A 26729-nucleotide genomic window follows, 5' to 3' on the forward strand; every position below is an offset into this window, starting at 1 on the left:
TCTGATTTAATGAATGATGATAACGTATACATGAGGCAATGGACGAAGCTATTACTCTATCGATAAAGTAACGGTCGCTTTCGATCCAACCGTGTGTTTTTCTGTCACTAAGAGATGTTTCAAGATTAAGAAAAATATAAAACAATTTCTATTGATATACGATTTTTCGTATTAATTTCATACATAAAAGTATTCTTGTTTGTTGACATCAGAATGAGATTAAAGTATATAAATTCAAGGGCCGCAGCAGGATTAATACAAAAAATATCCTATCGAGATTTCGTTTATTAATTGTGTGGCATAAATAATACTTCTATTAAGTAATTGTCATAACTTTTTTGACATCACTTAGAGAATGAAGGAAAACGATCTTACCAGTATTAATTTTAACAAAATTTCTTGTATTTACACTAGTTTATACAGAATCCAATTTAGCCCATTTTTCACTGACTGCCCACAGCCATTTTACAACTCTATCATTTTTTGCTTCATTCGAAACTTCTGCTACTTTATTATTACTATAACAAGAATATGTAACAATATATTTTAACATAGCATTATATATTGGGTCTGTTATATTCAAATTTGCTAAAATTTTACTGAAACTTACATGAAATATTCTCCAGTTACATCATCCAAAGACGGATCTAATGCAGCAAATAAAACAGATTGCGCTCCCTTTATAGGTGTTTTCATAAATAACCACGTAAGTGTATCTACAGCCAATCTACCTAAAAAGTTTTGATAAATTCCCATATATCGCGTTATTTCTGTTCGTACTATACCAGGATGGACGGCATTCACTGTAACACCAGTTCCTATATGACATAAAAAATAATGCTTTATCGATTGTATTATTTATTCAAAAATAAATTTTATTTTCTGTTAAAATGACAAAACCTTTCAATTTATTTGCCAATTCCTTTGTAAATAGAATATTAGCTAATTTGCTCTGTGCATATGCTTCGCCAGGCTCATAGGTTTTCTCATTATTCAAATCGTCGAATTTAATTTTGCCACGCTTGTGTGCACTACTTGAAACATTTACAATCCTTGATGGTGCAGAATCTTTTAAAGTGTCTAACAATAAATTTGTTAGTAAAAAGTGTCCTATATGATTCACACCAAATTGCAATTCGATTCCTTCTTGGGTATACATCTTAGGACATCTCATTACTCCTGCATTATTTATAAGAATATGAAGCTTCTTGTGTTCTACAATGGAAACAGATAATACAAATTATGCTATAGACCTATTGATTTAGATATAATAAGTTCAGGAAGAATTTCTTCCCAATTTAGTATTCAAAAATAGATGAACACTTTATACATATAACAAAGCTATGTTACTTCATTTCATTTCATACTCTAACATAGGATATGGTATATACCTTTCTTAAATTGCTCTGCAAAATCCCTAATACTTTTTTGAGATGCTAGATCACATGGTCTACAATAAACATATTTATTCCTACTTTCTACTACTATGTCACGGCGTGTCTAAAAAAATGATCATTAATTTTATATCTCACATTTTAATATTACTCTTAATATGATATAAATCATTTTTTAAAAATACATTTTCACATTTTTCCATATCTCTACAAGCCATTATAACTTTAGCCTCTCGTTTAGCTAAATCACGAGCTATTTCTTTACCAATTCCAGTATTTGCTCCTGTTACAATAATTACTTTGTCAGTTAATTTTTTATCATTCTCATATAATTCTCCACTAAGATAATCTCTGCAAAACAAAGAAATGAATAATAAGTAAAGTAAAATATAATTTCACGTTTAAATAGGATCACTTACATATTGATTTATATTTTACGAATAAACAAAGAATGAGCAATCATGTTATTCTATAATAAAAACGTAGTATAAAAGAATAATCTTTTTGCAAACTATAGAGACATTACCTAAGTATGTAACCTCCGCCAATGATGGTTATACCGGCTGAATATATATAAAAAGGTTTTGAAACAGCCGCAAACATTTTTCTAAATAAATAAAACTGCACCAATAATTAACGGCAATTTTTTAGAAATAATCAATAGCATTAATTATCAATAATTTAGTAAAACATTGTACGATTTGTTTTTTCCTTCAAGTAATATACAATGTAAACGGCATAACTGAATTTGTAACAATTCAATCATGAAACAAATATACAATAGATTTTGATAATATTGATTAAAATGCAATAGTCCATTTCTATATATTATAATTTTTCTTAGTTTATTGTCATTGTTAATTTATATTATTTTAATCATAATTAATCATAATTCATCATAATTAATTCGGATTCTGTTTCGAATACATGTCAAGTCATGGATATTGGATGATCCAAAATAAAGAGCGAAATTTAATACTCAGAAACGTGTAATGTATTTATCGCAAATACAAAATTCTATACTTTATATTTTATATAATTGATCGTATTTGATCGTATTTGATCGTATCAGACAGTAACAGAAAATAGATGAAGACACACACGCACGCGCGCACACAACATCTTTACGATAAATCGAATTGAAAATATCGAGTTTTCAGTATCGAATCTGTCAATGCTGTTAATGTTTGTGTACTTTATTCGATTCTCATCTGACGTGGAATTTTCTAATTTTGCTGTCAGAATTACATCTGTCATAATTAATCAAATCTGAACACGTTGTATATTGTACAAAATTTTTATTTTTTTCTGTAAATACTATAATTTAATATGTCGTTACGGAGAGCGTTATTCGTTATCAGAGATATAAAAGTATTACAAAGAACGCTTATTCATAGAAGATTTCAATCCTCACGAAAGGTTTGGAATTATATCTAAGCACGATTTTATTTTTTATTACTTTTCTATTATTGCATAAGATTTTTAAACTTCGTTGCAACCAGAGAAATTTTCTAATTTTAGTCGATATTAGCTTTAACTTGATAACCTGACCGCTTGCAAATTGTAAGTGTAATGTTAATATTAATGATCTATAAATTTTAATATATTATACAAAATTATTCAATTAGTTTTCATTATTAGAGCAGCAATCAGTACATGTTAACAACAAAATTATGTACCATATCGTCGTTCACTGCTATGGGTATTTGGGGTCTTACAAAAAAGAGAGGTGACAACGAAGCAATCATAACTACAAAAGAAGTCCTAATAGCAAAAGCCGATGCATTATACGAGCAAGAACAATACCAGGAAATACATGACCTTCTAATAAATTATAAAGTAATGACATTATGTATATCACTTATAAATGTAGATAATAAAATTGAATATTTTTATAGGATAGCGGTGATATTGAAATTATATGGCGTTTGTGTAGAGCAATGTATAAATTGTCTAAAATTGTGAGTGAAGTGGATGGAAAGAAATTAATTTTCGAAGCTTATGATTTAATACTTGAAGCACTTGAGATAAAAGAGGATAATTGGGCTGCACACAAATGGGCATCGATTCTTCTTAATTCTAAGACTCTTTATGAAGGAGTAAAAGCACAAATAAAAGAGTCATATAATATTAAGAAACATATGCTGGTATATTTCATGATAATATATTAATATATATATATACATATAAATATTTCATTCCCTGACGCAATGTCAAGCAATTGTATCGAATATGTTTAATGTCGCAGAGAGCAATGGAACTAAATCCAAAAGAACCAACACTTATGTACATGCTTGGTACTTGGTGCTATCAAGTTGCTGATTTAACATGGTATCAAAGAAAAATTGCATCTGTAATATTTGGAGAACCGCCATCTTCATCATTCGAGGAAGCTCTAAAATATTTTGAAACTGCAGAGGAAATTGATCCCAATTTCTATAGTCAAAATTTATTAATGTTGGGAAAAACCTACTTAAAATTAAATCAAAAAGAGCTAGCTACGAAATATTTAAAAATGGCCCTTGATTATCCTGCAAAGAACGAAGATGATCGAGATGCTAAACAGGAAGCGCAGAAGTTGTTAAAGAAATTTTAACAAACTGGACAGAAGTTATAATCTATTATATGATAAATTGGAATTGAAGGGATAGAAGGGATAAAGAAAAATTTAGAATCTATCTTTTAAGTAGAAGCATAAAATTTATTTACTATAATGTACAATACAACTTATGTGTGATGAGCCTGTTATACACAACATCTATTTACAGTTCCCAAGTAAAGTAAGTAGTAGTTCCCATATAAAGTAGTCCCCAAGTCTAATTAGTTTAGCGATCAGGAGAGTATTCTTCTTCTTCTTCTTCTTCTTCTTCATCTTCATTCGTATTCCTGGGAAACCTCTGAATTGCTTCTGCTTGCAAGCTGCTGAGCAACTGGAGATATGGACGTGTTCGAGGGTTGCCTGGTCTTCGCCCCGTCCTTCCCGTCAGATGGTATAAAAGGTAGCGATGCAGGCCAAATTCCGAGATGAATTGACCACATGGGCAAATAAAGCTCACCATAACGTAATTCGGTGGTAAATTGTCACGAGATTGTCTTCTGATGTGCAAGCTATTGTATCCAAGCGGGCACTCTCCCATCGTTTTGTTATAAGGCACGATCTGGAAAAATAAAATTAAGATAGGTAAATAAACAAATAAAATAAATAATTTCAAACAAATTGTTTGAAAAATCAGTGGAAGAAACGATTTGAAGGAAATAAAATACTTACTGCTCCAAGTGTGGTGAAGATGTATAAGGACGCTTTCAATCGCGAAGCGCTTCCAAACGTGAAGAACTTTCGAACTCGGAGTACTTCCAAATGCGAAGAAGAATCTGGAAAAATAAAATTAAGATAGATAAATAAAAAATAAATAAATAATAAATAAGGAAATAAAATAAATAATTTCAAACAAATTGTTTGAAAAATCAGTGGAAGAAACGATTTGAAGGAAATAAAATACTTACTGCTCCAAGTGTGGTGAAGATGTATAAGGACGCTTTCAATCGCGAAGCGCTTCCAAACGTGAAGAACTTTCGAACTCGAAGTACTTCCAAATGCGAAGAAGAATCTGGAAAAATAAAATTAAGATAGATAAATAAAAAATAAATAAATAATAAATAAGGAAATAAAATAAATAATTTCAAACAAATTGTTTGAAAAATCAGTGGAAGAAACGATTTGAAGGAAATAAAATACTTACTGCTCCAAGTGTGGTGAAGATGTATAAGGACGCTTTCAATCGCGAAGCGCTTCCAAACGTGAAGAACTTTCGAACTCGAAGTACTTCCAAATGCGAAGAAGAATCTGGAAAAATAAAATTAAGATAGATAAATAAAAAATAAATAAATAATAAATAAGGAAATAAAATAAATAATTTCAAACAAATTGTTTGAAAAATCAGTGGAAGAAACGATTTGAAGGAAATAAAATACTTACTGCTCCAAGTGTGGTGAAGATGTATAAGGACGCTTTCAATCGCGAAGCGCTTCCAAACGTGAAGAACTTTCGAACTCGAAGTACTTCCAAATGCGAAGAAGAATCTGGAAAAATAAAATTAAGATAGATAAATAAAAAATAAATAAATAATAAATAAGGAAATAAAATAAATAATTTCAAACAAATTGTTTGAAAAATCAGTGGAAGAAACGATTTGAAGGAAATAAAATACTTACTGCTCCAAGTGTGGTGAAGATGTATAAGGACGCTTTCAATCGCGAAGCGCTTCCAAACACGAAGAACTTTCGAACGTCGAGAATTTTCAAACGTCAAGAACTTCGAAGCGTCAAGAACTTTCAAACGTTCTGTTCGATAGTCGAATTGGGAATGTGATCTCCGAGCTAGTTGTCGAGCTTATATAGACGCCATTTCGCTTCATGTTTGCCACCATTGCCTGGGTTAAGACTCTTAAGGGGGCCCCCTTATTACCAGGCTGATAAAGCCTAAGCAGTTGTTCATTTGTTTGGTGTATGAAACACGGTTTAAAGGACAGACGTATTGTGCAGCAGGTATGCGAAACCTTCTTAATTATGGAAAGTCCGAGAATGTTTCTGAGAATATGCAATGACAACAGAGTTGGAGGAAAGTGCGATTCTTATTTATTTTTGCCCCTTTAATGAGGGTCATTACACCGGTCCGCACCTTTGTTAGACAGAGCGCCCGTCCCGTTGACCGTGGCTACGTTGGGCGGCAGGCTGTCGTCCCGAGCCAAAGTTCACCGTCGCTAATCCCGAACAGTTACCATCGGCTTGGATAACTGCGATTGTTTCATTACGGCTATAGTAGACTCTAGATTACAATGTTAGGAGGTTAGGAGGGGCCCCGGCGTCCTTTCGTCTCCGACATATTGAAACATTGAACGATACATCTACCATCGCCTTATTATTTCTTATGCATTAATTACACAATCGTCGTATTAAGTATATAGTAAGTACAGCAGAGAAATATTTGATCGATATAGTTGTCGATCGCTTGAGCTATTCCGATGATTATATTGTAAATATCGTTGGCTTTGAATATATTTTATCATCAAGGGACAGCTTCTTATTGTTGGTATTTGGCGGAGGGTTACGATGACGAGTGGTAAACTCCTTCTAGGTAGGTTCAGGGAGAGGACAAGAGGTAGCTATATAATTCAAAAGCATTAATAGTTCCCGTTTTCCTTCTGCTTGAAAGAATGATTTATTGTCATTAGCTGATTTTGCGAAAATTTGTTGAAAAATTTGCGGCTAATTTTCCCTTCAAAGTGTTCCAAAAAAGTGAAAAATTGAAATTTCGAAAAACCCTCCCAGCGTTACCTGGGGAAAACTGTTACCTAACGAATGAACTTTGAGTTTTTGATTTCAGATGATGCAGCACCAAGTTATGAGCAATTCTACTTTTTTCCGAGACACGTCCGAATAATTACTGCCATTGCCGTATTTTTTAATATTTCTCCGTGAAAATTTTATACAATATTCTTCGAATGTCATACTTTAATGTACTATTGGTTTTAATAAAGAGTATCTACAGCCAATCTACCTAAAAAGTTTTGATAAATTCCCACATATCGCGTTATTTCTGTTCGTACTATACCAGGATGGACGGCATTCACTGTAACACCAGTTCCTATATGACATAAAAAATAATGCTTTATCGATTGTATTATTTATTCAAAAATAAATTTTATTTTCTGTTAAAATGACAAAACCTTTCAATTTATTTGCCAATTCCTTTGTAAATAGAATATTAGCTAATTTGCTCTGTGCATATGCTTCGCCAGGCTCATAGGTTTTCTCATTATTCAAATCGTCGAATTTAATTTTGCCACGCTTGTGTGCACTACTTGAAACATTTACAATCCTTGATGGTGCAGAATCTTTTAAAGTGTCTAACAATAAATTTGTTAGTAAAAAGTGTCCTATATGATTCACACCAAATTGCAATTCAATTCCTTCTTGGGTATACATCTTAGGACATCTCATTACTCCTGCATTATTTATAAGAATGTGAAGCTTTCTTTTCTTGTGTTCTACAATGGAAACAGATAATACAAATTATGCTATAGACCTATTGATTTAGATATAATAAGTTCAGGAAGAATTTCTTCCCAATTTAGTATTCAAAAATAGATGAACACTTTATACATATAACAAAGCTATGTTACTTCATTTCATTTCATACTCTAACATAGGATATGGTATATACCTTTCTTAAATTGCTCTGCAAAATCCCTAATACTTTTTTGAGATGCTAGATCACATGGTCTACAATAAACATATTTATTGCTACTTTCTACTACTATGTCACGGCGTGTCTAAAAAAATGATCATTAATTTTATAAGGTTTTGAAACAGCCGCAAACATTTTTCTAAATAAATAAAACTGCACCAATAATTAACGGCAATTTTTTAGAAATAATCAATAGCATTAATTATCAATAATTTAGTAAAACATTGTACGATTTGTTTTTTCCTTCAAGTAATATACAATGTAAACGGCATAACTGAATTTGTAACAATTCAATCATGAAACAAATATACAATAGATTTTGATAATATTGATTAAAATGCAATAGTCCATTTCTATATATTATAATTTTTCTTAGTTTATTGTCATTGTTAATTTATATTATTTTAATCATAATTAATCATAATTCATCATAATTAATTCGGATTCTGTTTCGAATACATGTCAAGTCATGGATATTGGATGATCCAAAATAAAGAGCGAAATTTAATACTCAGAAACGTGTAATGTATTTATCGCAAATACAAAATTCTATACTTTATATTTTATATAATTGATCGTATTTGATCGTATTTGATCGTATCAGACAGTAACAGAAAATAGATGAAGACACACACGCACGCGCGCACACAACATCTTTACGATAAATCGAATTGAAAATATCGAGTTTTCAGTATCGAATCTGTCAATGCTGTTAATGTTTGTGTACTTTATTCGATTCTCATCTGACGTGGAATTTTCTAATTTTGCTGTCAGAATTACATCTGTCATAATTAATCAAATCTGAACACGTTGTATATTGTACAAAATTTTTATTTTTTTCTGTAAATACTATAATTTAATATGTCGTTACGGAGAGCGTTATTCGTTATCAGAGATATAAAAGTATTACAAAGAACGCTTATTCATAGAAGATTTCAATCCTCACGAAAGGTTTGGAATTATATCTAAGCACGATTTTATTTTTTATTACTTTTCTATTATTGCATAAGATTTTTAAACTTCGTTGCAACCAGAGAAATTTTCTAATTTTAGTCGATATTAGCTTTAACTTGATAACCTGACCGCTTGCAAATTGTAAGTGTAATGTTAATATTAATGATCTATAAATTTTAATATATTATACAAAATTATTCAATTAGTTTTCATTATTAGAGCAGCAATCAGTACATGTTAACAACAAAATTATGTACCATATCGTCGTTCACTGCTATGGGTATTTGGGGTCTTACAAAAAAGAGAGGTGACAACGAAGCAATCATAACTACAAAAGAAGTCCTAATAGCAAAAGCCGATGCATTATACGAGCAAGAACAATACCAGGAAATACATGACCTTCTAATAAATTATAAAGTAATGACATTATGTATATCACTTATAAATGTAGATAATAAAATTGAATATTTTTATAGGATAGCGGTGATATTGAAATTATATGGCGTTTGTGTAGAGCAATGTATAAATTGTCTAAAATTGTGAGTGAAGTGGATGGAAAGAAATTAATTTTCGAAGCTTATGATTTAATACTTGAAGCACTTGAGATAAAAGAGGATAATTGGGCTGCACACAAATGGGCATCGATTCTTCTTAATTCTAAGACTCTTTATGAAGGAGTAAAAGCACAAATAAAAGAGTCATATAATATTAAGAAACATATGCTGGTATATTTCATGATAATATATTAATATATATATATACTTATAAATATTTCATTCCCTGACGCAATGTCAAGCAATTGTATCGAATATGTTTAATGTCGCAGAGAGCAATGGAACTAAATCCAAAAGAACCAACACTTATGTACATGCTTGGTACTTGGTGCTATCAAGTTGCTGATTTAACATGGTATCAAAGAAAAATTGCATCTGTAATATTTGGAGAACCGCCATCTTCATCATTCGAGGAAGCTCTAAAATATTTTGAAACTGCAGAGGAAATTGATCCCAATTTCTATAGTCAAAATTTATTAATGTTGGGAAAAACCTACTTAAAATTAAATCAAAAAGAGCTAGCTACGAAATATTTAAAAATGGCCCTTGATTATCCTGCAAAGAACGAAGATGATCGAGATGCTAAACAGGAAGCGCAGAAGTTGTTAAAGAAATTTTAACAAACTGGACAGAAGTTATAATCTATTATATGATAAATTGGAATTGAAGGGATAGAAGGGATAAAGAAAAATTTAGAATCTATCTTTTAAGTAGAAGTATAAAATTTATTTACTATAATGTACAATACAACTTATGTGTGATGAGCCTGTTATACACAACATCTATTTACAGTTCCCAAGTAAAGTAAGTAGTAGTTCCCATATAAAGTAGTCCCCAAGTCTAATTAGTTTAGCGATCAGGAGAGTATTCTTCTTCTTCTTCTTCTTGTTCATCTTCATTCGTATTCCTGGGACGCCCCAGGATTGCTTCTGCTTGCAACCTGGTGAGCAACTGGAGATATGGACGTGCTGCTGGGCTGCCTGATCTTCGTCCCGTCCTTCCCGTCAGATGGTATAAAAGGTAGCGATGCAGGCCAAATTCCGAGATGAATTGACCACATGGGCAAATAAAGCTCACCATAACGTAATTCGGTGGTAAACTGTCTGGAGATTGTGTTCTGATGTGCAAGCTATTGTAACCAAGCGGGCACTCTCCCATCGTTTTGTTATAAGGCACAATCTGGAAAAATAAAATTAAGATAGGTAAATAAACAAATAAAATAAATAATTTCAAACAAATTGTTTGAAAAATCAGTGGAAGAAACGATTTGAAGGAAATAAAATACTTACTGCTCCAAGTGTGGTGAAGATGTATAAGGACGCTTTCAATCGCGAAGCGCTTCCAAACGTGAAGAACTTTCGAACTCGAAGTACTTCCAAATGCGAAGAAGAATCTGGAAAAATAAAATTAAGATAGATAAATAAAAAATAAATAAATAATAAATAAGGAAATAAAATAAATAATTTCAAACAAATTGTTTGAAAAATCAGTGGAAGAAACGATTTGAAGGAAATAAAATACTTACTGCTCCAAGTGTGGTGAAGATGTATAAGGACGCTTTCAATCGCGAAGCGCTTCCAAACGTGAAGAACTTTCGAACTCGAAGTACTTCCAAATGCGAAGAAGAATCTGGAAAAATAAAATTAAGATAGATAAATAAAAAATAAATAAATAATAAATAAGGAAATAAAATAAATAATTTCAAACAAATTGTTTGAAAAATCAGTGGAAGAAACGATTTGAAGGAAATAAAATACTTACTGCTCCAAGTGTGGTGAAGATGTATAAGGACGCTTTCAATCGCGAAGCGCTTCCAAACACGAAGAACTTTCGAACGTCGAGAATTTTCAAACGTCAAGAACTTCGAAGCGTCAAGAACTTTCAAACGTTCTGTTCGATAGTCGAATTGGGAATGTGATCTCCGAGCTAGTTGTCGAGCTTATATAGACGCCATTTCGCTTCATGTTTGCCACCATTGCCTGGGTTAAGACTCTTAAGGGGGCCCCCTTATTACCAGGCTGATAAAGCCTAAGCAGTTGTTCATTTGTTTGGTGTATGAAACACGGTTTAAAGGACAGACGTATTGTGCAGCAGGTATGCGAAACCTTCTTAATTATGGAAAGTCCGAGAATGTTTCTGAGAATATGCAATGACAACAGAGTTGGAGGAAAGTGCGATTCTTATTTATTTTTGCCCCTTTAATGAGGGTCATTACACCGGTCCGCACCTTTGTTAGACGGAGCGCCCGTCCCGTTGACCGTGGCTACGTTGGGCGGCAGGCTGTCGTCCCGAGCCAAAGTTCACCGTCGCTAATCCCGAACAGTTACCATCGGCTTGGATAACTGCGATTGTTTCATTACGGCTATAGTAGACTCTAGATTACAATGTTAGGAGGTTAGGAGGGGCCCCGGCGTCCTTTCGTCTCCGACATATTGAAACATTGAACGATACATCTACCATCGCCTTATTATTTCTTATGCATTAATTACACAATCGTCGTATTAAGTATATAGTAAGTACAGCAGAGAAATATTTGATCGATATAGTTGTCGATCGCTTGAGCTATTCCGATGATTATATTGTAAATATCGTTGGCTTTGAATATATTTTATCATCAAGGGACAGCTTCTTATTGTTGGTATTTGGCGGAGGGTTACGATGACGAGTGGTAAACTCCTTCTAGGTAGGTTCAGGGAGAGGACAAGAGGTAGCTATATAATTCAAAAGCATTAATAGTTCCCGTTTTCCTTCTGCTTGAAAGAATGATTTATTGTCATTAGCTGATTTTGCGAAAATTTGTTGAAAAATTTGCGGCTAATTTTCCCTTCAAAGTGTTCCAAAAAAGTGAAAAATTGAAATTTCGAAAAACCCTCCCAGCGTTACCTGGGGAAAACTGTTACCTAACGAATGAACTTTGAGTTTTTGATTTCAGATGATGCAGCACCAAGTTATGAGCAATTCTACTTTTTTCCGAGACACGTCCGAATAATTACTGCCATTGCCGTATTTTTTAATATTTCTCCGTGAAAATTTTATACAATATTCTTCGAATGTCATACTTTAATGTACTATTGGTTTTAATAAAGAGTATCTACAGCCAATCTACCTAAAAAGTTTTGATAAATTCCCACATATCGCGTTATTTCTGTTCGTACTATACCAGGATGGACGGCATTCACTGTAACACCAGTTCCTATATGACATAAAAAATAATGCTTTATCGATTGTATTATTTATTCAAAAATAAATTTTATTTTCTGTTAAAATGACAAAACCTTTCAATTTATTTGCCAATTCCTTTGTAAATAGAATATTAGCTAATTTGCTCTGTGCATATGCTTCGCCAGGCTCATAGGTTTTCTCATTATTCAAATCGTCGAATTTAATTTTGCCACGCTTGTGTGCACTACTTGAAACATTTACAATCCTTGATGGTGCAGAATCTTTTAAAGTGTCTAACAATAAATTTGTTAGTAAAAAGTGTCCTATATGATTCACACCAAATTGCAATTCAATTCCTTCTTGGGTATACATCTTAGGACATCTCATTACTCCTGCATTATTTATAAGAATGTGAAGCTTTCTTTTCTTGTGTTCTACAATGGAAACAGATAATACAAATTATGCTATAGACCTATTGATTTAGATATAATAAGTTCAGGAAGAATTTCTTCCCAATTTAGTATTCAAAAATAGATGAACACTTTATACATATAACAAAGCTATGTTACTTCATTTCATTTCATACTCTAACATAGGATATGGTATATACCTTTCTTAAATTGCTCTGCAAAATCCCTAATACTTTTTTGAGATGCTAGATCACATGGTCTACAATAAACATATTTATTGCTACTTTCTACTACTATGTCACGGCGTGTCTAAAAAAATGATCATTAATTTTATAAGGTTTTGAAACAGCCGCAAACATTTTTCTAAATAAATAAAACTGCACCAATAATTAACGGCAATTTTTTAGAAATAATCAATAGCATTAATTATCAATAATTTAGTAAAACATTGTACGATTTGTTTTTTCCTTCAAGTAATATACAATGTAAACGGCATAACTGAATTTGTAACAATTCAATCATGAAACAAATATACAATAGATTTTGATAATATTGATTAAAATGCAATAGTCCATTTCTATATATTATAATTTTTCTTAGTTTATTGTCATTGTTAATTTATATTATTTTAATCATAATTAATCATAATTCATCATAATTAATTCGGATTCTGTTTCGAATACATGTCAAGTCATGGATATTGGATGATCCAAAATAAAGAGCGAAATTTAATACTCAGAAACGTGTAATGTATTTATCGCAAATACAAAATTCTATACTTTATATTTTATATAATTGATCGTATTTGATCGTATTTGATCGTATCAGACAGTAACAGAAAATAGATGAAGACACACACGCACGCGCGCACACAACATCTTTACGATAAATCGAATTGAAAATATCGAGTTTTCAGTATCGAATCTGTCAATGCTGTTAATGTTTGTGTACTTTATTCGATTCTCATCTGACGTGGAATTTTCTAATTTTGCTGTCAGAATTACATCTGTCATAATTAATCAAATCTGAACACGTTGTATATTGTACAAAATTTTTATTTTTTTCTGTAAATACTATAATTTAATATGTCGTTACGGAGAGCGTTATTCGTTATCAGAGATATAAAAGTATTACAAAGAACGCTTATTCATAGAAGATTTCAATCCTCACGAAAGGTTTGGAATTATATCTAAGCACGATTTTATTTTTTATTACTTTTCTATTATTGCATAAGATTTTTAAACTTCGTTGCAACCAGAGAAATTTTCTAATTTTAGTCGATATTAGCTTTAACTTGATAACCTGACCGCTTGCAAATTGTAAGTGTAATGTTAATATTAATGATCTATAAATTTTAATATATTATACAAAATTATTCAATTAGTTTTCATTATTAGAGCAGCAATCAGTACATGTTAACAACAAAATTATGTACCATATCGTCGTTCACTGCTATGGGTATTTGGGGTCTTACAAAAAAGAGAGGTGACAACGAAGCAATCATAACTACAAAAGAAGTCCTAATAGCAAAAGCCGATGCATTATACGAGCAAGAACAATACCAGGAAATACATGACCTTCTAATAAATTATAAAGTAATGACATTATGTATATCACTTATAAATGTAGATAATAAAATTGAATATTTTTATAGGATAGCGGTGATATTGAAATTATATGGCGTTTGTGTAGAGCAATGTATAAATTGTCTAAAATTGTGAGTGAAGTGGATGGAAAGAAATTAATTTTCGAAGCTTATGATTTAATACTTGAAGCACTTGAGATAAAAGAGGATAATTGGGCTGCACACAAATGGGCATCGATTCTTCTTAATTCTAAGACTCTTTATGAAGGAGTAAAAGCACAAATAAAAGAGTCATATAATATTAAGAAACATATGCTGGTATATTTCATGATAATATATTAATATATATATATACTTATAAATATTTCATTCCCTGACGCAATGTCAAGCAATTGTATCGAATATGTTTAATGTCGCAGAGAGCAATGGAACTAAATCCAAAAGAACCAACACTTATGTACATGCTTGGTACTTGGTGCTATCAAGTTGCTGATTTAACATGGTATCAAAGAAAAATTGCATCTGTAATATTTGGAGAACCGCCATCTTCATCATTCGAGGAAGCTCTAAAATATTTTGAAACTGCAGAGGAAATTGATCCCAATTTCTATAGTCAAAATTTATTAATGTTGGGAAAAACCTACTTAAAATTAAATCAAAAAGAGCTAGCTACGAAATATTTAAAAATGGCCCTAGATTATCCTGCAAAGAACGAAGATGATCGAGATGCTAAACAGGAAGCGCAGAAGTTGTTAAAGAAATTTTAACAAACTGGACAGAAGTTATAATCTATTATATGATAAATTGGAATTGAAGGGATAGAAGGGATAAAGAAAAATTTAGAATCTATCTTTTAAGTAGAAGTATAAAATTTATTTACTATAATGTACAATACAACTTATGTGTGATGAGCCTGTTATACACAACATCTATTTACAGTTCCCAAGTAAAGTAAGTAGTAGTTCCCATATAAAGTAGTCCCCAAGTCTAATTAGTTTAGCGATCAGGAGAGTATTCTTCTTCTTCTTCTTCTTCTTCTTCATCTTCATTCGTATTCCTGGGAAACCTCTGAATTGCTTCTGCTTGCAAGCTGCTGAGCAACTGGAGATATGGACGTGTTCGAGGGTTGCCTGGTCTTCGCCCCGTCCTTCCCGTCAGATGGTATAAAAGGTAGCGATGCAGGCCAAATTCCGAGATGAATTGACCACATGGGCAAATAAAGCTCACCATAACGTAATTCGGTGGTAAATTGTCACGAGATTGTCTTCTGATGTGCAAGCTATTGTATCCAAGCGGGCACTCTCCCATCGTTTTGTTATAAGGCACGATCTGGAAAAATAAAATTAAGATAGGTAAATAAACAAATAAAATAAATAATTTCAAACAAATTGTTTGAAAAATCAGTGGAAGAAACGATTTGAAGGAAATAAAATACTTACTGCTCCAAGTGTGGTGAAGATGTATAAGGACGCTTTCAATCGCGAAGCGCTTCCAAACGTGAAGAACTTTCGAACTCGGAGTACTTCCAAATGCGAAGAAGAATCTGGAAAAATAAAATTAAGATAGATAAATAAAAAATAAATAAATAATAAATAAGGAAATAAAATAAATAATTTCAAACAAATTGTTTGAAAAATCAGTGGAAGAAACGATTTGAAGGAAATAAAATACTTACTGCTCCAAGTGTGGTGAAGATGTATAAGGACGCTTTCAATCGCGAAGCGCTTCCAAACGTGAAGAACTTTCGAACTTGAAGTACTTCCAAATGCGAAGAAGAATCTGGAAAAATAAAATTAAGATATATAAATAAAAAATAAATAAATAATAAATAAGGAAATAAAATAAATAATTTCAAACAAATTGTTTGAAAAATCAGTGGAAGAAACGATTTGAAGGAAATAAAATACTTACTGCTCCAAGTGTGGTGAAGATGTATAAGGACGCTTTCAATCGCGAAGCGCTTCCAAACGTGAAGAACTTTCGAACTCGAAGTACTTCCAAATGCGAAGAAGAATCTGGAAAAATAAAATTAAGATAGATAAATAAAAAATAAATAAATAATAAATAAGGAAATAAAATAAATAATTTCAAACAAATTGTTTGAAAAATCAGTGGAAGAAACGATTTGAAGGAAATAAAATACTTACTGCTCCAAGTGTGGTGAAGATGTATAAGGACGCTTTCAATCGCGAAGCGCTTCCAAACGTGAAGAACTTTCGAACTCGAAGTACTTCCAAATGCGAAGAAGAATCTGGAAAAATAAAATTAAGATAGATAAATAAAAAATAAATAAATAATAAATAAGGAAATAAAATAAATAATTTCAAACAAATTGTTTGAAAAATCAGTGGAAGAAACGATTTGAAGGAAATAAAATACTTACTGCTCCAAGTGTGGTGAAGATGTATAAGGACGCTTTCAATCGCGAAGCGCTTCCAAACACGAAGAACTTTCGAACGTCGAGAATTTTCAAACGTCAAGAACTTCGAAGCGTCAAGAACTTTCAAACGTTCTGTTCGATAGTCGAATTGGGAATGTGATCTCCGAGCTAGTTGTCGAGCTTATATAGACGCCATTTCGCTTCATGTTTGCCACCATTGCCTGGGTTAAGACTCTTAAGGGGGCCCCCTTATTAACAGGCTGATAAAGCCTAAGCAGTTGTTCATTTGTTTGGTGTATGAAACACGGTTTAAAGGACAGACGTATTGTGCAGCAGGTATGCGAAACCTTCTTAATTATGGAAAGTCCGAGAATGTTTCTGAGAATATACAATGACAACAGAGTTGGAGGAAAGTGCGATTCTTATTTATTTTTGCCCCTTTAATGAGGGTCATAACACCGGTCCGCACCTTTGTTAGACGGAGCGCCCGTCCCGTTGATCGTGGCTACGTTGGGCGGCAGGCTGTCGCCCCGAGCCAAAGTTCACCGTCGCTAATCCCGAACAGTTACCATCGGCTTGGATAACTGCGATTGTTTCATTACGGCTATAGTAGACTCTAGATTACAATGTTAGGAGGTTAGGAGGGGCCCCGGCGTCCTTTCGTCTCCGACATATTGAAACATTGAACGATACATCTACCATCGCCTTATTATTTCTTATGCATTAATTACACAATCGTCGTATTAAGTATATAGTAAGTACAGCAGAGAAATATTTGATCGATATAGTTGTCGGTCGCTTGAGCTATTCCGATGATTATATTGTAAATATCGTTGGCTTTGAATATATTTTATTTTCCTATCGCTTCGATGCGTGACAGAGCGTCGGCAACATTATTGTCTAACCCCTTGATATATCTTATGTCGGTAGTGAATTGTCCGATGTAATCTAGTTGCCGGAATTGTCGCGGCGAACACTTATCAGGATCTTGGTTGAACGCATATGTAAGGGGTTTATGATCGGTGTAAATTATAAAATTTCTCCCTTCAATGGCGTGTCGAAATCGCTTTACCGCAGTGTACATAGCGAGTAATTCGCGGTCGTACGCGCTGTACTTTCGCTGCGCGGAGTTCAACGGTTTGGTAAGGAAACCTAACGGCTGCCAAGAGTCGTTGACGCGTTGCTGGAGGACCGTTCCTATTGCATAGTCGGATGCGTCTACCGCGAGGCTAACAGGTGCGCCAGGTATCGGATGCGCTAACATCGTGGCGTTAGCGAGGGCGCGTTTCGACTCGCGGAAGCTGGCTTCGGATTGCTCTGTCCATTTGATGGGCGCGTTGCCCTTTTTTCCTCCTTTTAATAGGTCGTTTAGGGGTTGAAAAATTTTTGCGGCCCCCGGTATGAAACGTCGGTAGAAATTAATCATACCGAGGTACCTGCGTAGTGATTTAACGGTCCCGGGGAGCGGTACTTCTACAATAGCGTCAACGCGTTCGGCTAGCGGCTTTATCCCGTCGGCGTTTACGGTGTGTCCCAAGAATGTGATTTCGTTCACACCGAATTCGCACTTTACTGGGTTGATGACTACGCCATACTCGTTTAAGCGTTCAAACAAAATCCGAAGGTGTTCGCGATGTTGTTCTTCGGTTTCGGATGCGATTAAGAAATCGTCTATGTAAGCGAACACGAAGTCCAGACCACGGGTAATTTTCAACGAATCTTTGACACGTTTGCGCGGCGTTTCGAAGCCCAAACATCATGTTGGTTGCTTCGAAAAGTCCGAAAGGTGTCGTGATCGCGGTTTTCTTAACGTCTTCTGGCGCGATCGGGATTTGGTGGTAAGCGCGGACAAGGTCGATTTTTGAGTAGACACGCTTACCGTACAGATGTTGCGCGAAATCTTCGATATGTGGTGGGGAGTACCTGTCGGGTATGGTGCGAGCGTTCAACGCACGATAGTCGCCGCATGGTCGTAGACTTCCGTCCTTCTTTGGGACGACATGCAGGGGTGATGCCCATGGACTCTTCGATGGCCGCATCACTCCTTGCTCGATCATTGTTGCGAAATCCGCCTTGACTTGCTTGAGACGATCCGGTGCGAGACGTCGAGGTTTACTGTAGACGGGTGGCCCGTGTGTGGTTTCAATATGGTGTTCCACAATGTGTCGGATTTTCTCTCGTCCGAAGGCCGGTGGACGAGTTAGATCCGGAAACTCCGCCAAAAGTCGATGGTAGACCGATTCGCCGATTACGGTTTTGATGGATATTTCTTCCGTCGTGGCAGCATATCCCCTTGTTGATAATTGGGTTGTCGTGTCGAGGAGTTGTTTGTTTCGCGGGTCCACGAGCAATCCATAATGGCTTAAAAAATCTACGCCTATGATAGGCGTTTGAACGTCAGCAATTACGAAGTTCCACTTGAAGGCTCGTCTTAGGGACAGGTTAAGGCCAATCGCAGTGGTACCATACGTTGCGATGCGCATCCCCCAGTTGGCCGCGAATAGTTCGTACGCGTTTTTCTTGACGTGCCTATGGATTTTACTGCGGGGGTATACGCTGATGTCGGCGCCGGTGTCTACAAGGAAAGAGATCTTCGTTCCCTTGTCCGTAACGAAGATGCGGCGGGAACTCAGGCCGTCGTCGTCTGCCGCGTCTACGGACGGCTGGTCTCGTTTCCCGACTTCCACGTGCATGGGAAACGACAGCTCCTCGCGCGTTCTCCGAACTTTGCATGATAGAAACACAGACCGTCTTGCCGTGGCCGATCTCGCGAGCGCGAACGTCGGTGGTATCGCGAACGCGAGCGTGATCGTGATCGTGATCGTGATCGTGATCGTGGTCGACGATGATTAATCATGCTCAACGCGTTCATCTGTGCCTGCAACTGTGATATTTGCTCGCTCAACACGTTGATTGCGGCGGCCATTGGTTCGTATACTCCAGCGTTTTGCGCTGGTGGGTCCATTACTGCCGTTACCCGGGCGGTGCGCTGAAAATCCTCCGTGAATTCTTCAGCGATCAGGTCCGCCTGCCGCAATAACCTTTCTGGGTCCGAATCGTCGACTGCCGCGAGGACACGCCTGATGCGGGCGGGTAATCGGTTCCTCCACAGCGTGAGGGTAAAATCATCGGGCGTGGAGGGGCTGGAGAGTTTTTTTAAGTGTTGGTAAAACTGGGATGGCTTTCTATCTCCCATCTCCTCGCTTTCCACCAACTTCTTTATCCGGGTCGCGTCCGTATCGGATAATTTGCGAATGAGCGCATGTTTTAATTTCTCGTAGCGTCCGATGTCTGGAGGGTTCGTCATTAGGTCTTCGACGTCCTGGAGCTGTTGATCGTTGAGGCATTTTGCCAGCGTCACGTACTTAATGGTGTCTTCCGTAATTCGCGCTGCCTCGAATTGTCTCTCCAGAAGGGCAAACCATGCCGCCGTGTTCGTGGGCAGCAGTGGAGACATGCTGATCACCTGGCTGGCTATGGTTCCCTGTGTATTACTTTCCATCGTCGCGGTGCACTCAAAATCGGTGGTTAAAAACGATAGCACTATCACGGTCACCTCTTTCACTAAATGTCACGTTAAATCACGTCGGGGTCACCAGTTTGAGGTGGTATGGTGATAGGTGCGTAAGGAACTACTCTTGGTGTTTTTAACGAACAATAGTTTAATTAGAACTAATCAACAATCAGAGTTAACAATTAACAACTAACAATTACACTTAACAGACAACAGGTAACAACTAACAAATAACGATAGACACCGAGAGATCATTCGACGCGTTGCTATGCAAATAGTACCGAGGAGTTACACATTTAATGGCGCAAGACAGACTGACTCTGCTTTTGTTTCGGATCGCGCAGATTCTTCCCTTCGTAGCCCATCGATATCCCCCACTAGCGTGCATTCATTAGATGTGCCGCCAGTGCTGGCACGTGTATGCTCTTCCGAGAATTCGGCGGAAAGAGTGTGAAGATATCGATGGTACATTGGGCACGTCGGTGTTGCGCTTTGGCGGCGTCGCGCTTTGCATCCGGAGCCGTTGAAAAGTTCCGTGGCCCGTGCCGCCACAGATCTATAAATTTTAATATATTATACAAAATTATTCAATTAGTTTTCATTATTAGAGCAGCAATCAGTACATGTTAACAACAAAATTATGTACCATATCGTCGTTCACTGCTATGGGTATTTGGGGTCTTACAAAAAAGAGAGGTGACAACGAAGCAATCATAACTACAAAAGAAGTCCTAATAGCAAAAGCCGATGCATTATACGAGCAAGAACAATACCAGGAAATACATGACCTTCTAATAAATTATAAAGTAATGACATTATGTATATCACTTATAAATGTAGATAATAAAATTGAATATTTTTATAGGATAGCGGTGATATTGAAATTATATGGCGTTTGTGTAGAGCAATGTATAAATTGTCTAAAATTGTGAGTGAAGTGGATGGAAAGAAATTAATTTTCGAAGCTTATGATTTAATACTTGAAGCACTTGAGATAAAAGAGGATAATTGGGCTGCACACAAATGGGCATCGATTCTTCTTAATTCTAAGACTCTTTATGAAGGAGTAAAAGCACAAATAAAAGAGTCATATAATATTAAGAAACATATGCTGGTATATTTCATGATAATATATTAATATATATATATATGTCGGAGATGAAAGAACACCGGAGCCTTTGGAATTTTGGATAACCCCGCAACATTGTAACCTAGAGTCTACTATAGCTGTAATTGAACAATTGTAGTTATTCAACCCGATTGTAATTATTCGAGAATTGTGATAATGAGCTTGGGCTCGAGGCGACAGTCAGTCGCCGAACGTAGCCGCGGTCACGGGATGAACGCTTTGCCTAACAAAGGTATGAAGTAATTCTATAGCTCTCCTTAAAAGAAATATTTGTGGCGACACGCGACAGTAAACATTCCAACGGTTTCTGTCCCGTGGCTCGCCACGTGCAGACCCTATTCTTCGAGTAAGATGATTGCCAGATGTCGATGCGTCTCCGCAGTACATGTTCGGCTAGCCCGAGGGCCCGTTATAAATCTTAAGGTTTAGTTAACTAAAGTCCTTCAAACAGACAAACAGTCTTTGTCCCAACTACGGGAAGATAGGGGAGACATATTTTTCAACGAGCGGCGTCTCCCACTAGCAACTTTCCCTCGAGGGCGGCTAGCATCTTTTTCTAACCACCGATATGGAGATTAACCAATTAGCAGCAACACTTTCTGAACGAAGGCTTTTCTCGACGAATCCGATGATCTCGTATCCTTAGACACACCCCGTTATAGTTTTCCTGTGTGGCATCATCGGGACGGGAAAGGCATTCTCGCTCGCGATCTCATCGATCCAAGAGTAACGCCTTCGCGATCAGTGATTATTCTCAGACTTAGACTTTGTGAGTACGTTCTGTTGTCATCCCGTTGACCGCGGATTCGTTATTGAACCTAGGATCATTGTCATTAGTATCTCGAGCACCTAACTACCGCGGTTACTTGTCCGGTTCTATAATAATCGTATTTGCACTAGTCAATGTCTTCTCTATTGCATAACGACAACGTGTAACCCAAACGAAGATTCGTTTCACGCCCCTAACCCTAATTCTAATGTAAACCCGACATATATATATATACTTATAAATATTTCATTCCCTGACGCAATGTCAAGCAATTGTATCGAATTTGTTTAATGTCGCAGAGAGCAATGGAACTAAATCCAAAAGAACCAACACTTATGTACATGCTTGGTACTTGGTGCTATCAAGTTGCTGATTTAACATGGTATCAAAGAAAAATTGCATCTGTAATATTTGGAGAACCGCCATCTTCATCATTCGAGGAAGCTCTAAAATATTTTGAAACTGCAGAGGAAATTGATCCCAATTTCTATAGTCAAAATTTATTAATGTTGGGAAAAACCTACTTAAAATTAAATCAAAAAGAGCTAGCTACGAAATATTTAAAAATGGCCCTAGATTATCCTGCAAAGAACGAAGATGATCGAGATGCTAAACAGGAAGCGCAGAAGTTGTTAAAGAAATTTTAACAAACTGGACAGAAGTTATAATCTATTATATGATAAATTGGAATTGAAGGGATAGAAGGGATAAAGAAAAATTTAGAATCTATCTTTTAAGTAGAAGTATAAAATTTATTTACTATAATGTACAATACAACTTATGTGTGATGAGCCTGTTATACACAACATCTATTTACAGTTCCCAAGTAAAGTAAGTAGTAGTTCCCATATAAAGTAGTCCCCAAGTCTAATTAGTTTAGCGATCAGGAGAGTATTCTTCTTCTTCTTCTTCTTCTTCTTCATCTTCATTCGTATTCCTGGGAAACCTCTGAATTGCTTCTGCTTGCAAGCTGCTGAGCAACTGGAGATATGGACGTGTTCGAGGGTTGCCTGGTCTTCGCCCCGTCCTTCCCGTCAGATGGTATAAAAGGTAGCGATGCAGGCCAAATTCCGAGATGAATTGACCACATGGGCAAATAAAGCTCACCATAACGTAATTCGGTGGTAAATTGTCACGAGATTGTCTTCTGATGTGCAAGCTATTGTATCCAAGCGGGCACTCTCCCATCGTTTTGTTATAAGGCACGATCTGGAAAAATAAAATTAAGATAGGTAAATAAACAAATAAAATAAATAATTTCAAACAAATTGTTTGAAAAATCAGTGGAAGAAACGATTTGAAGGAAATAAAATACTTACTGCTCCAAGTGTGGTGAAGATGTATAAGGACGCTTTCAATCGCGAAGCGCTTCCAAACGTGAAGAACTTTCGAACTCGGAGTACTTCCAAATGCGAAGAAGAATCTGGAAAAATAAAATTAAGATAGATAAATAAAAAATAAATAAATAATAAATAAGGAAATAAAATAAATAATTTCAAACAAATTGTTTGAAAAATCAGTGGAAGAAACGATTTGAAGGAAATAAAATACTTACTGCTCCAAGTGTGGTGAAGATGTATAAGGACGCTTTCAATCGCGAAGCGCTTCCAAACGTGAAGAACTTTCGAACTTGAAGTACTTCCAAATGCGAAGAAGAATCTGGAAAAATAAAATTAAGATATATAAATAAAAAATAAATAAATAATAAATAAGGAAATAAAATAAATAATTTCAAACAAATTGTTTGAAAAATCAGTGGAAGAAACGATTTGAAGGAAATAAAATACTTACTGCTCCAAGTGTGGTGAAGATGTATAAGGACGCTTTCAATCGCGAAGCGCTTCCAAACGTGAAGAACTTTCGAACTCGAAGTGCTTCCAAATGCGAAGAAGAATCTGGAAAAATAAAATTAAGATAGATAAATAAAAAATAAATAAATAATAAATAAGGAAATAAAATAAATAATTTCAAACAAATTGTTTGAAAAATCAGTGGAAGAAACGATTTGAAGGAAATAAAATACTTACTGCTCCAAGTGTGGTGAAGATGTATAAGGACGCTTTCAATCGCGAAGCGCTTCCAAACGTGAAGAACTTTCGAACTCGAAGTACTTCCAAATGCGAAGAAGAATCTGGAAAAATAAAATTAAGATAGATAAATAAAAAATAAATAAATAATAAATAAGGAAATAAAATAAATAATTTCAAACAAATTGTTTGAAAAATCAGTGGAAGAAACGATTTGAAGGAAATAAAATACTTACTGCTCCAAGTGTGGTGAAGATGTATAAGGACGCTTTCAATCGCGAAGCGCTTCCAAACACGAAGAACTTTCGAACGTCGAGAATTTTCAAACGTCAAGAACTTCGAAGCGTCAAGAACTTTCAAACGTTCTGTTCGATAGTCGAATTGGGAATGTGATCTCCGAGCTAGTTGTCGAGCTTATATAGACGCCATTTCGCTTCATGTTTGCCACCATTGCCTGGGTTAAGACTCTTAAGGGGGCCCCCTTATTAACAGGCTGGTAAAGCCTAAGCAGTTGTTCATTTGTTTGGTGTATGAAACACGGTTTAAAGGACAGACGTATTGTGCAGCAGGTATGCGAAACCTTCTTAATTACGGAAAGTCCGAGAATGTTTCTGAGAATATACAATGACAACAGAGTTGGAGGAAAGTGCGATTCTAATTTATTATTAGTCGTCGAGTAGGAAGCGAATACATTGCTTTTTTTTTTAAATTTACGCTCTTTAATAAATAATAATTTATGTGTTACCTCTATATGGGTTACATGGTTATCACCACTGGGCTATTAGAGCAATAATCGTCTCGGGTGGTAGTTTATGTTCTGTGTTTACATTCATAGAAGTTCGATAATATTATAATTATGAGTTATTCGAAGTACATATACCGCTTAAATATATTCGAAAGAATGATATACTTTATACAGAATTATATATTGAAACATTGAACGATACATCTACCATCGCTTTATTATTTCTTACGCATTAATTACACAGTCGTCGTATTAAGTATATAGTAAGTACAGCAGAGAAGTATTTGATCGATATAGTTGTCGGTCGCTTGAGCTATTCCGATGATTATATTGCAAATATCGTTGGCTTTGAATATATTTTATCATCAAGGGACAGCTTCTTATTGTTGGTATTTGGCGGAGGGTAACGATGTTGAGTGGTAAACTCCTTCTAGGTAGATTCAGGGAGAGGACAAGAGGTAGCTATATAATTCAAAAGCATTAATTGTTTTTCTTCTGCTTGAAAGAATGATTTATTGTCATTAGCCGATTTTGCGAAAATTTGTTGAAAAATTTGCGGCTAATTTTCCCTTCAAAGTGTTCCAAAACAGTGAAAAATTGAAATTTCGAAAAACTCTCCCAGCGTTACCTGGGGAAAACTGTTACCTAACGAATGAACTTTGATTTTTTGATTTCAGATGATCCAGCACCAAGTTATGAGCAATTCTACTTTTTTCCGAGACACGTCCGAATAATTACTGCCATTGCCGTATTTTTTAATATTTCTCCGTGAAAATTTTATACAATATTCTTCGAATGTCATACTTTAACGTACTATTGGTTTTAATAAAAAAAGTTTAACTGTGTCGTCACAAATTATTCACGAAAACATGCCTTATTTTTGTACGAATTAACCTTAGCCCCCCCCCCCCCTTAATACGAGTTTTGCTTATGGAATTAAGTTGTAGAAAATAGCGGCAGTAATTGATCAATGCGAGTATCGAAAATTGAATTTCAATTTCGATGCTCTCGGATTCATTAATTATTTAAATTTTTTAACAATTAATTTGAATATAAAATAAACTAGATCTTTATCCTTTTCTATTGCTTAAGATATTTTTATTCCTTTTTATTTCAACCGTATTATTATTTTCAACATATTACTTCAATTTTCAACGTGTATGGTTGAATAAGTTGTTGGACAAATAATCGAAGTTATCTTAATTATTCGTGTATAATTAATATTATGAAATCGGTTCATTCAGTTTCTTTTATATCGTTTCAAAACTGGTAACTCAAGCTCTTCGAATTTTTCAAAGCTATCCCTTATTAAACGTTCGACAGTTCGCCATTCACCTTTCGCATTTTATCGCTTATTATCATGAATATAGAGAGTGAATATCGTCTCTACAATTACGCACTATCGACTATCACATTAAATAACGAGAGCTTTAGAAAAATTGAATTTAATCGTGTATCTATCGTCGTCTTAAGCATACAAGTCGATTAAATTAAGCAGGAAAAGGAACGCTTTGTCGAGTACCGTTATTACGCTCGTTAACTTTACAGGAACAGCATGTTGAGGTCGATGTTGAATAATTTCCGACGAAATGCAACAAAGTTCGCGGATATATCGATGTAGAGAAACTCTCGTCGCCATTTCTTATGTCTACTACATATATTTACATGGTTAAAATCGCCAATACGTTCGAAATACGTTTATTTGCACGTGTACTCCTCGGTACGCTCTGTGCACGTTTCACAATGCACGCGGCAGCACCAGTGAAATTTGCATCTGCACTGCCACGTTCTTGTGAATTGATGTGTGTTGTAGCCGCGACCACAGCACATTAGATCGCATCCGTCCGTACCTAAAACAT

General features: G+C 35.1%; 5 protein-coding genes across 27 annotated transcripts in view; 2 read left to right on the forward strand and 3 right to left on the reverse strand.

The window, feature by feature from the left end:
- Nucleotides 1-267: 267 nt before the first annotated feature.
- LOC126871571 (retinol dehydrogenase 13-like) lies at nucleotides 268-13529 on the reverse strand. 6 transcript variants are annotated; one of them, XM_050630515.1, is made up of 7 exons: nucleotides 13055-13529; nucleotides 1921-1929; nucleotides 1580-1745; nucleotides 1392-1500; nucleotides 901-1215; nucleotides 611-818; nucleotides 268-518 (listed from the first exon to the last, which is right to left on the reverse strand). In XM_050630515.1, exons 1-7 carry the CDS (start codon nucleotides 13078-13080, stop codon nucleotides 416-418), a joined length of 936 nt encoding a protein of 311 aa, XP_050486472.1. In that variant the 5' UTR covers nucleotides 13081-13529; the 3' UTR covers nucleotides 268-415. The 6 variants fall into 6 exon arrangements, with proteins under 6 accessions (XP_050486472.1, XP_050486470.1, XP_050486471.1 ...); XM_050630513.1 differs by lacking the exon at nucleotides 13055-13529 and adding an exon at nucleotides 7751-8216; XM_050630514.1 differs by lacking the exon at nucleotides 13055-13529 and adding an exon at nucleotides 1973-2430 and having other exon boundaries at nucleotides 1921-1930.
- On the forward strand, nucleotides 2514-15225 carry LOC126871573 (regulator of microtubule dynamics protein 1-like). Of its 15 annotated transcripts, XM_050630522.1 has the most exons (7): nucleotides 8321-8592; nucleotides 8815-9012; nucleotides 9072-9320; nucleotides 9422-9953; nucleotides 10071-10351; nucleotides 10802-11243; nucleotides 12082-12250. In XM_050630522.1, the coding sequence occupies exons 1-4, from the start codon at nucleotides 8503-8505 to the stop codon at nucleotides 9767-9769; spliced, it is 885 nt and encodes a 294-aa protein (XP_050486479.1). In that variant the 5' UTR covers nucleotides 8321-8502; the 3' UTR covers nucleotides 9770-9953; nucleotides 10071-10351; nucleotides 10802-11243; nucleotides 12082-12250. The 15 variants fall into 15 exon arrangements, with proteins under 15 accessions (XP_050486492.1, XP_050486490.1, XP_050486482.1 ...); XM_050630537.1 differs by lacking the exons at nucleotides 10071-10351; nucleotides 10802-11243 and having other exon boundaries at nucleotides 8316-8592; nucleotides 9422-9467; nucleotides 9807-9953; XM_050630535.1 differs by lacking the exons at nucleotides 8321-8592; nucleotides 8815-9012; nucleotides 9072-9320; ... (1 more) ...; nucleotides 10802-11243; nucleotides 12082-12250 and adding exons at nucleotides 2514-2813; nucleotides 3036-3233; nucleotides 3293-3541 and having other exon boundaries at nucleotides 9422-9467; nucleotides 9807-9913.
- LOC126871564 (protein Wnt-7b) overlaps nucleotides 5844-26729 on the reverse strand; it is a 140434-nt gene continuing 119548 nt past the window's right edge. For both annotated transcript variants that reach the window (XM_050630504.1, XM_050630503.1), the window contains exons 8-10: nucleotides 25499-26720; nucleotides 11367-12032; nucleotides 5844-5950 (exon numbers count right to left, since the gene is read on the reverse strand). In XM_050630504.1, the coding sequence (XP_050486461.1) occupies nucleotides 26569-26720 (152 nt within the window). In that variant the 3' untranslated portion in view covers nucleotides 5844-5950; nucleotides 11367-12032; nucleotides 25499-26568. The remainder of the gene's footprint in view (nucleotides 5951-11366; nucleotides 12033-25498; nucleotides 26721-26729) is intronic.
- Nucleotides 13633-25738, forward strand: LOC126871574 (regulator of microtubule dynamics protein 1-like). 3 transcript variants are annotated; one of them, XM_050630538.1, is made up of 7 exons: nucleotides 13633-13896; nucleotides 14119-14316; nucleotides 14376-14624; nucleotides 14726-15257; nucleotides 15397-15658; nucleotides 24327-25304; nucleotides 25548-25738. In XM_050630538.1, the coding sequence occupies exons 1-4, from the start codon at nucleotides 13807-13809 to the stop codon at nucleotides 15071-15073; spliced, it is 885 nt and encodes a 294-aa protein (XP_050486495.1). In that variant the 5' UTR covers nucleotides 13633-13806; the 3' UTR covers nucleotides 15074-15257; nucleotides 15397-15658; nucleotides 24327-25304; nucleotides 25548-25738. The 3 variants fall into 3 exon arrangements, with proteins under 3 accessions (XP_050486495.1, XP_050486496.1, XP_050486497.1); XM_050630539.1 differs by lacking the exons at nucleotides 15397-15658; nucleotides 24327-25304; XM_050630540.1 differs by lacking the exons at nucleotides 15397-15658; nucleotides 24327-25304; nucleotides 25548-25738 and having other exon boundaries at nucleotides 13636-14040; nucleotides 14726-15225.
- On the reverse strand, nucleotides 22936-24564 carry LOC126871980 (uncharacterized). The gene is made up of 4 exons (XM_050631405.1): nucleotides 24488-24564; nucleotides 24126-24229; nucleotides 23890-23993; nucleotides 22936-23307 (listed from the first exon to the last, which is right to left on the reverse strand). Exons 1-4 carry the CDS (start codon nucleotides 24562-24564, stop codon nucleotides 22975-22977), a joined length of 618 nt encoding a protein of 205 aa, XP_050487362.1. The 3' UTR covers nucleotides 22936-22974.

This window comes from Bombus huntii, chromosome 12 (assembly GCF_024542735.1).
Source record: "Bombus huntii isolate Logan2020A chromosome 12, iyBomHunt1.1, whole genome shotgun sequence".
NCBI classification, from domain to species: domain Eukaryota; kingdom Metazoa; phylum Arthropoda; class Insecta; order Hymenoptera; family Apidae; genus Bombus; species Bombus huntii.

Bases quoted from the DNA above. Each gene is read 5' to 3' on its own strand.
- LOC126871571 (XM_050630512.1), bottom strand. From the start codon at position 1,997: ATGTTTGCGGCTGTTTCAAAACCTTTTTATATATATTCAGCCGGTATA. The intron at 1,216-1,391 runs GTATATACCATA...TTTCCATTGTAG, and splicing joins TGCAGAGCAATTTAAGAAAG to AACACAAGAAGCTTCATATT. The intron at 819-900 runs GTTTTGTCATTT...TATGTCATATAG, and splicing joins ATTGGCAAATAAATTGAAAG to GAACTGGTGTTACAGTGAAT.
- LOC126871573 (XM_050630525.1), top strand. From the start codon at position 2,724: ATGTCGTTACGGAGAGCGTTATTCGTTATCAGAGATATAAAAGTATTA. The intron at 3,234-3,292 runs GTAATGACATTA...ATATTTTTATAG, and splicing joins ACCTTCTAATAAATTATAAA to GATAGCGGTGATATTGAAAT. The intron at 3,542-3,642 runs GTATATTTCATG...TTAATGTCGCAG, and splicing joins ATATTAAGAAACATATGCTG to AGAGCAATGGAACTAAATCC.
- LOC126871574 (XM_050630538.1), top strand. From the start codon at position 13,807: ATGTCGTTACGGAGAGCGTTATTCGTTATCAGAGATATAAAAGTATTA. The intron at 13,897-14,118 runs GTTTGGAATTAT...TTTCATTATTAG, and splicing joins GATTTCAATCCTCACGAAAG to AGCAGCAATCAGTACATGTT. The intron at 14,625-14,725 runs GTATATTTCATG...TTAATGTCGCAG, and splicing joins ATATTAAGAAACATATGCTG to AGAGCAATGGAACTAAATCC.
- LOC126871980 (XM_050631405.1), bottom strand. From the start codon at position 24,564: ATGAAGCGAAATGGCGTCTATATAAGCTCGACAACTAGCTCGGAGATC. The intron at 24,230-24,487 runs GTTTGAAAGTTC...TTATTTTTCCAG, and splicing joins ATTCGACTATCGAACAGAAC to ATTCTTCTTCGCATTTGGAA. The intron at 23,994-24,125 runs GTAAGTATTTTA...TTATTTTTCCAG, and splicing joins TCTTCACCACACTTGGAGCA to ATTCTTCTTCGCATTTGGAA.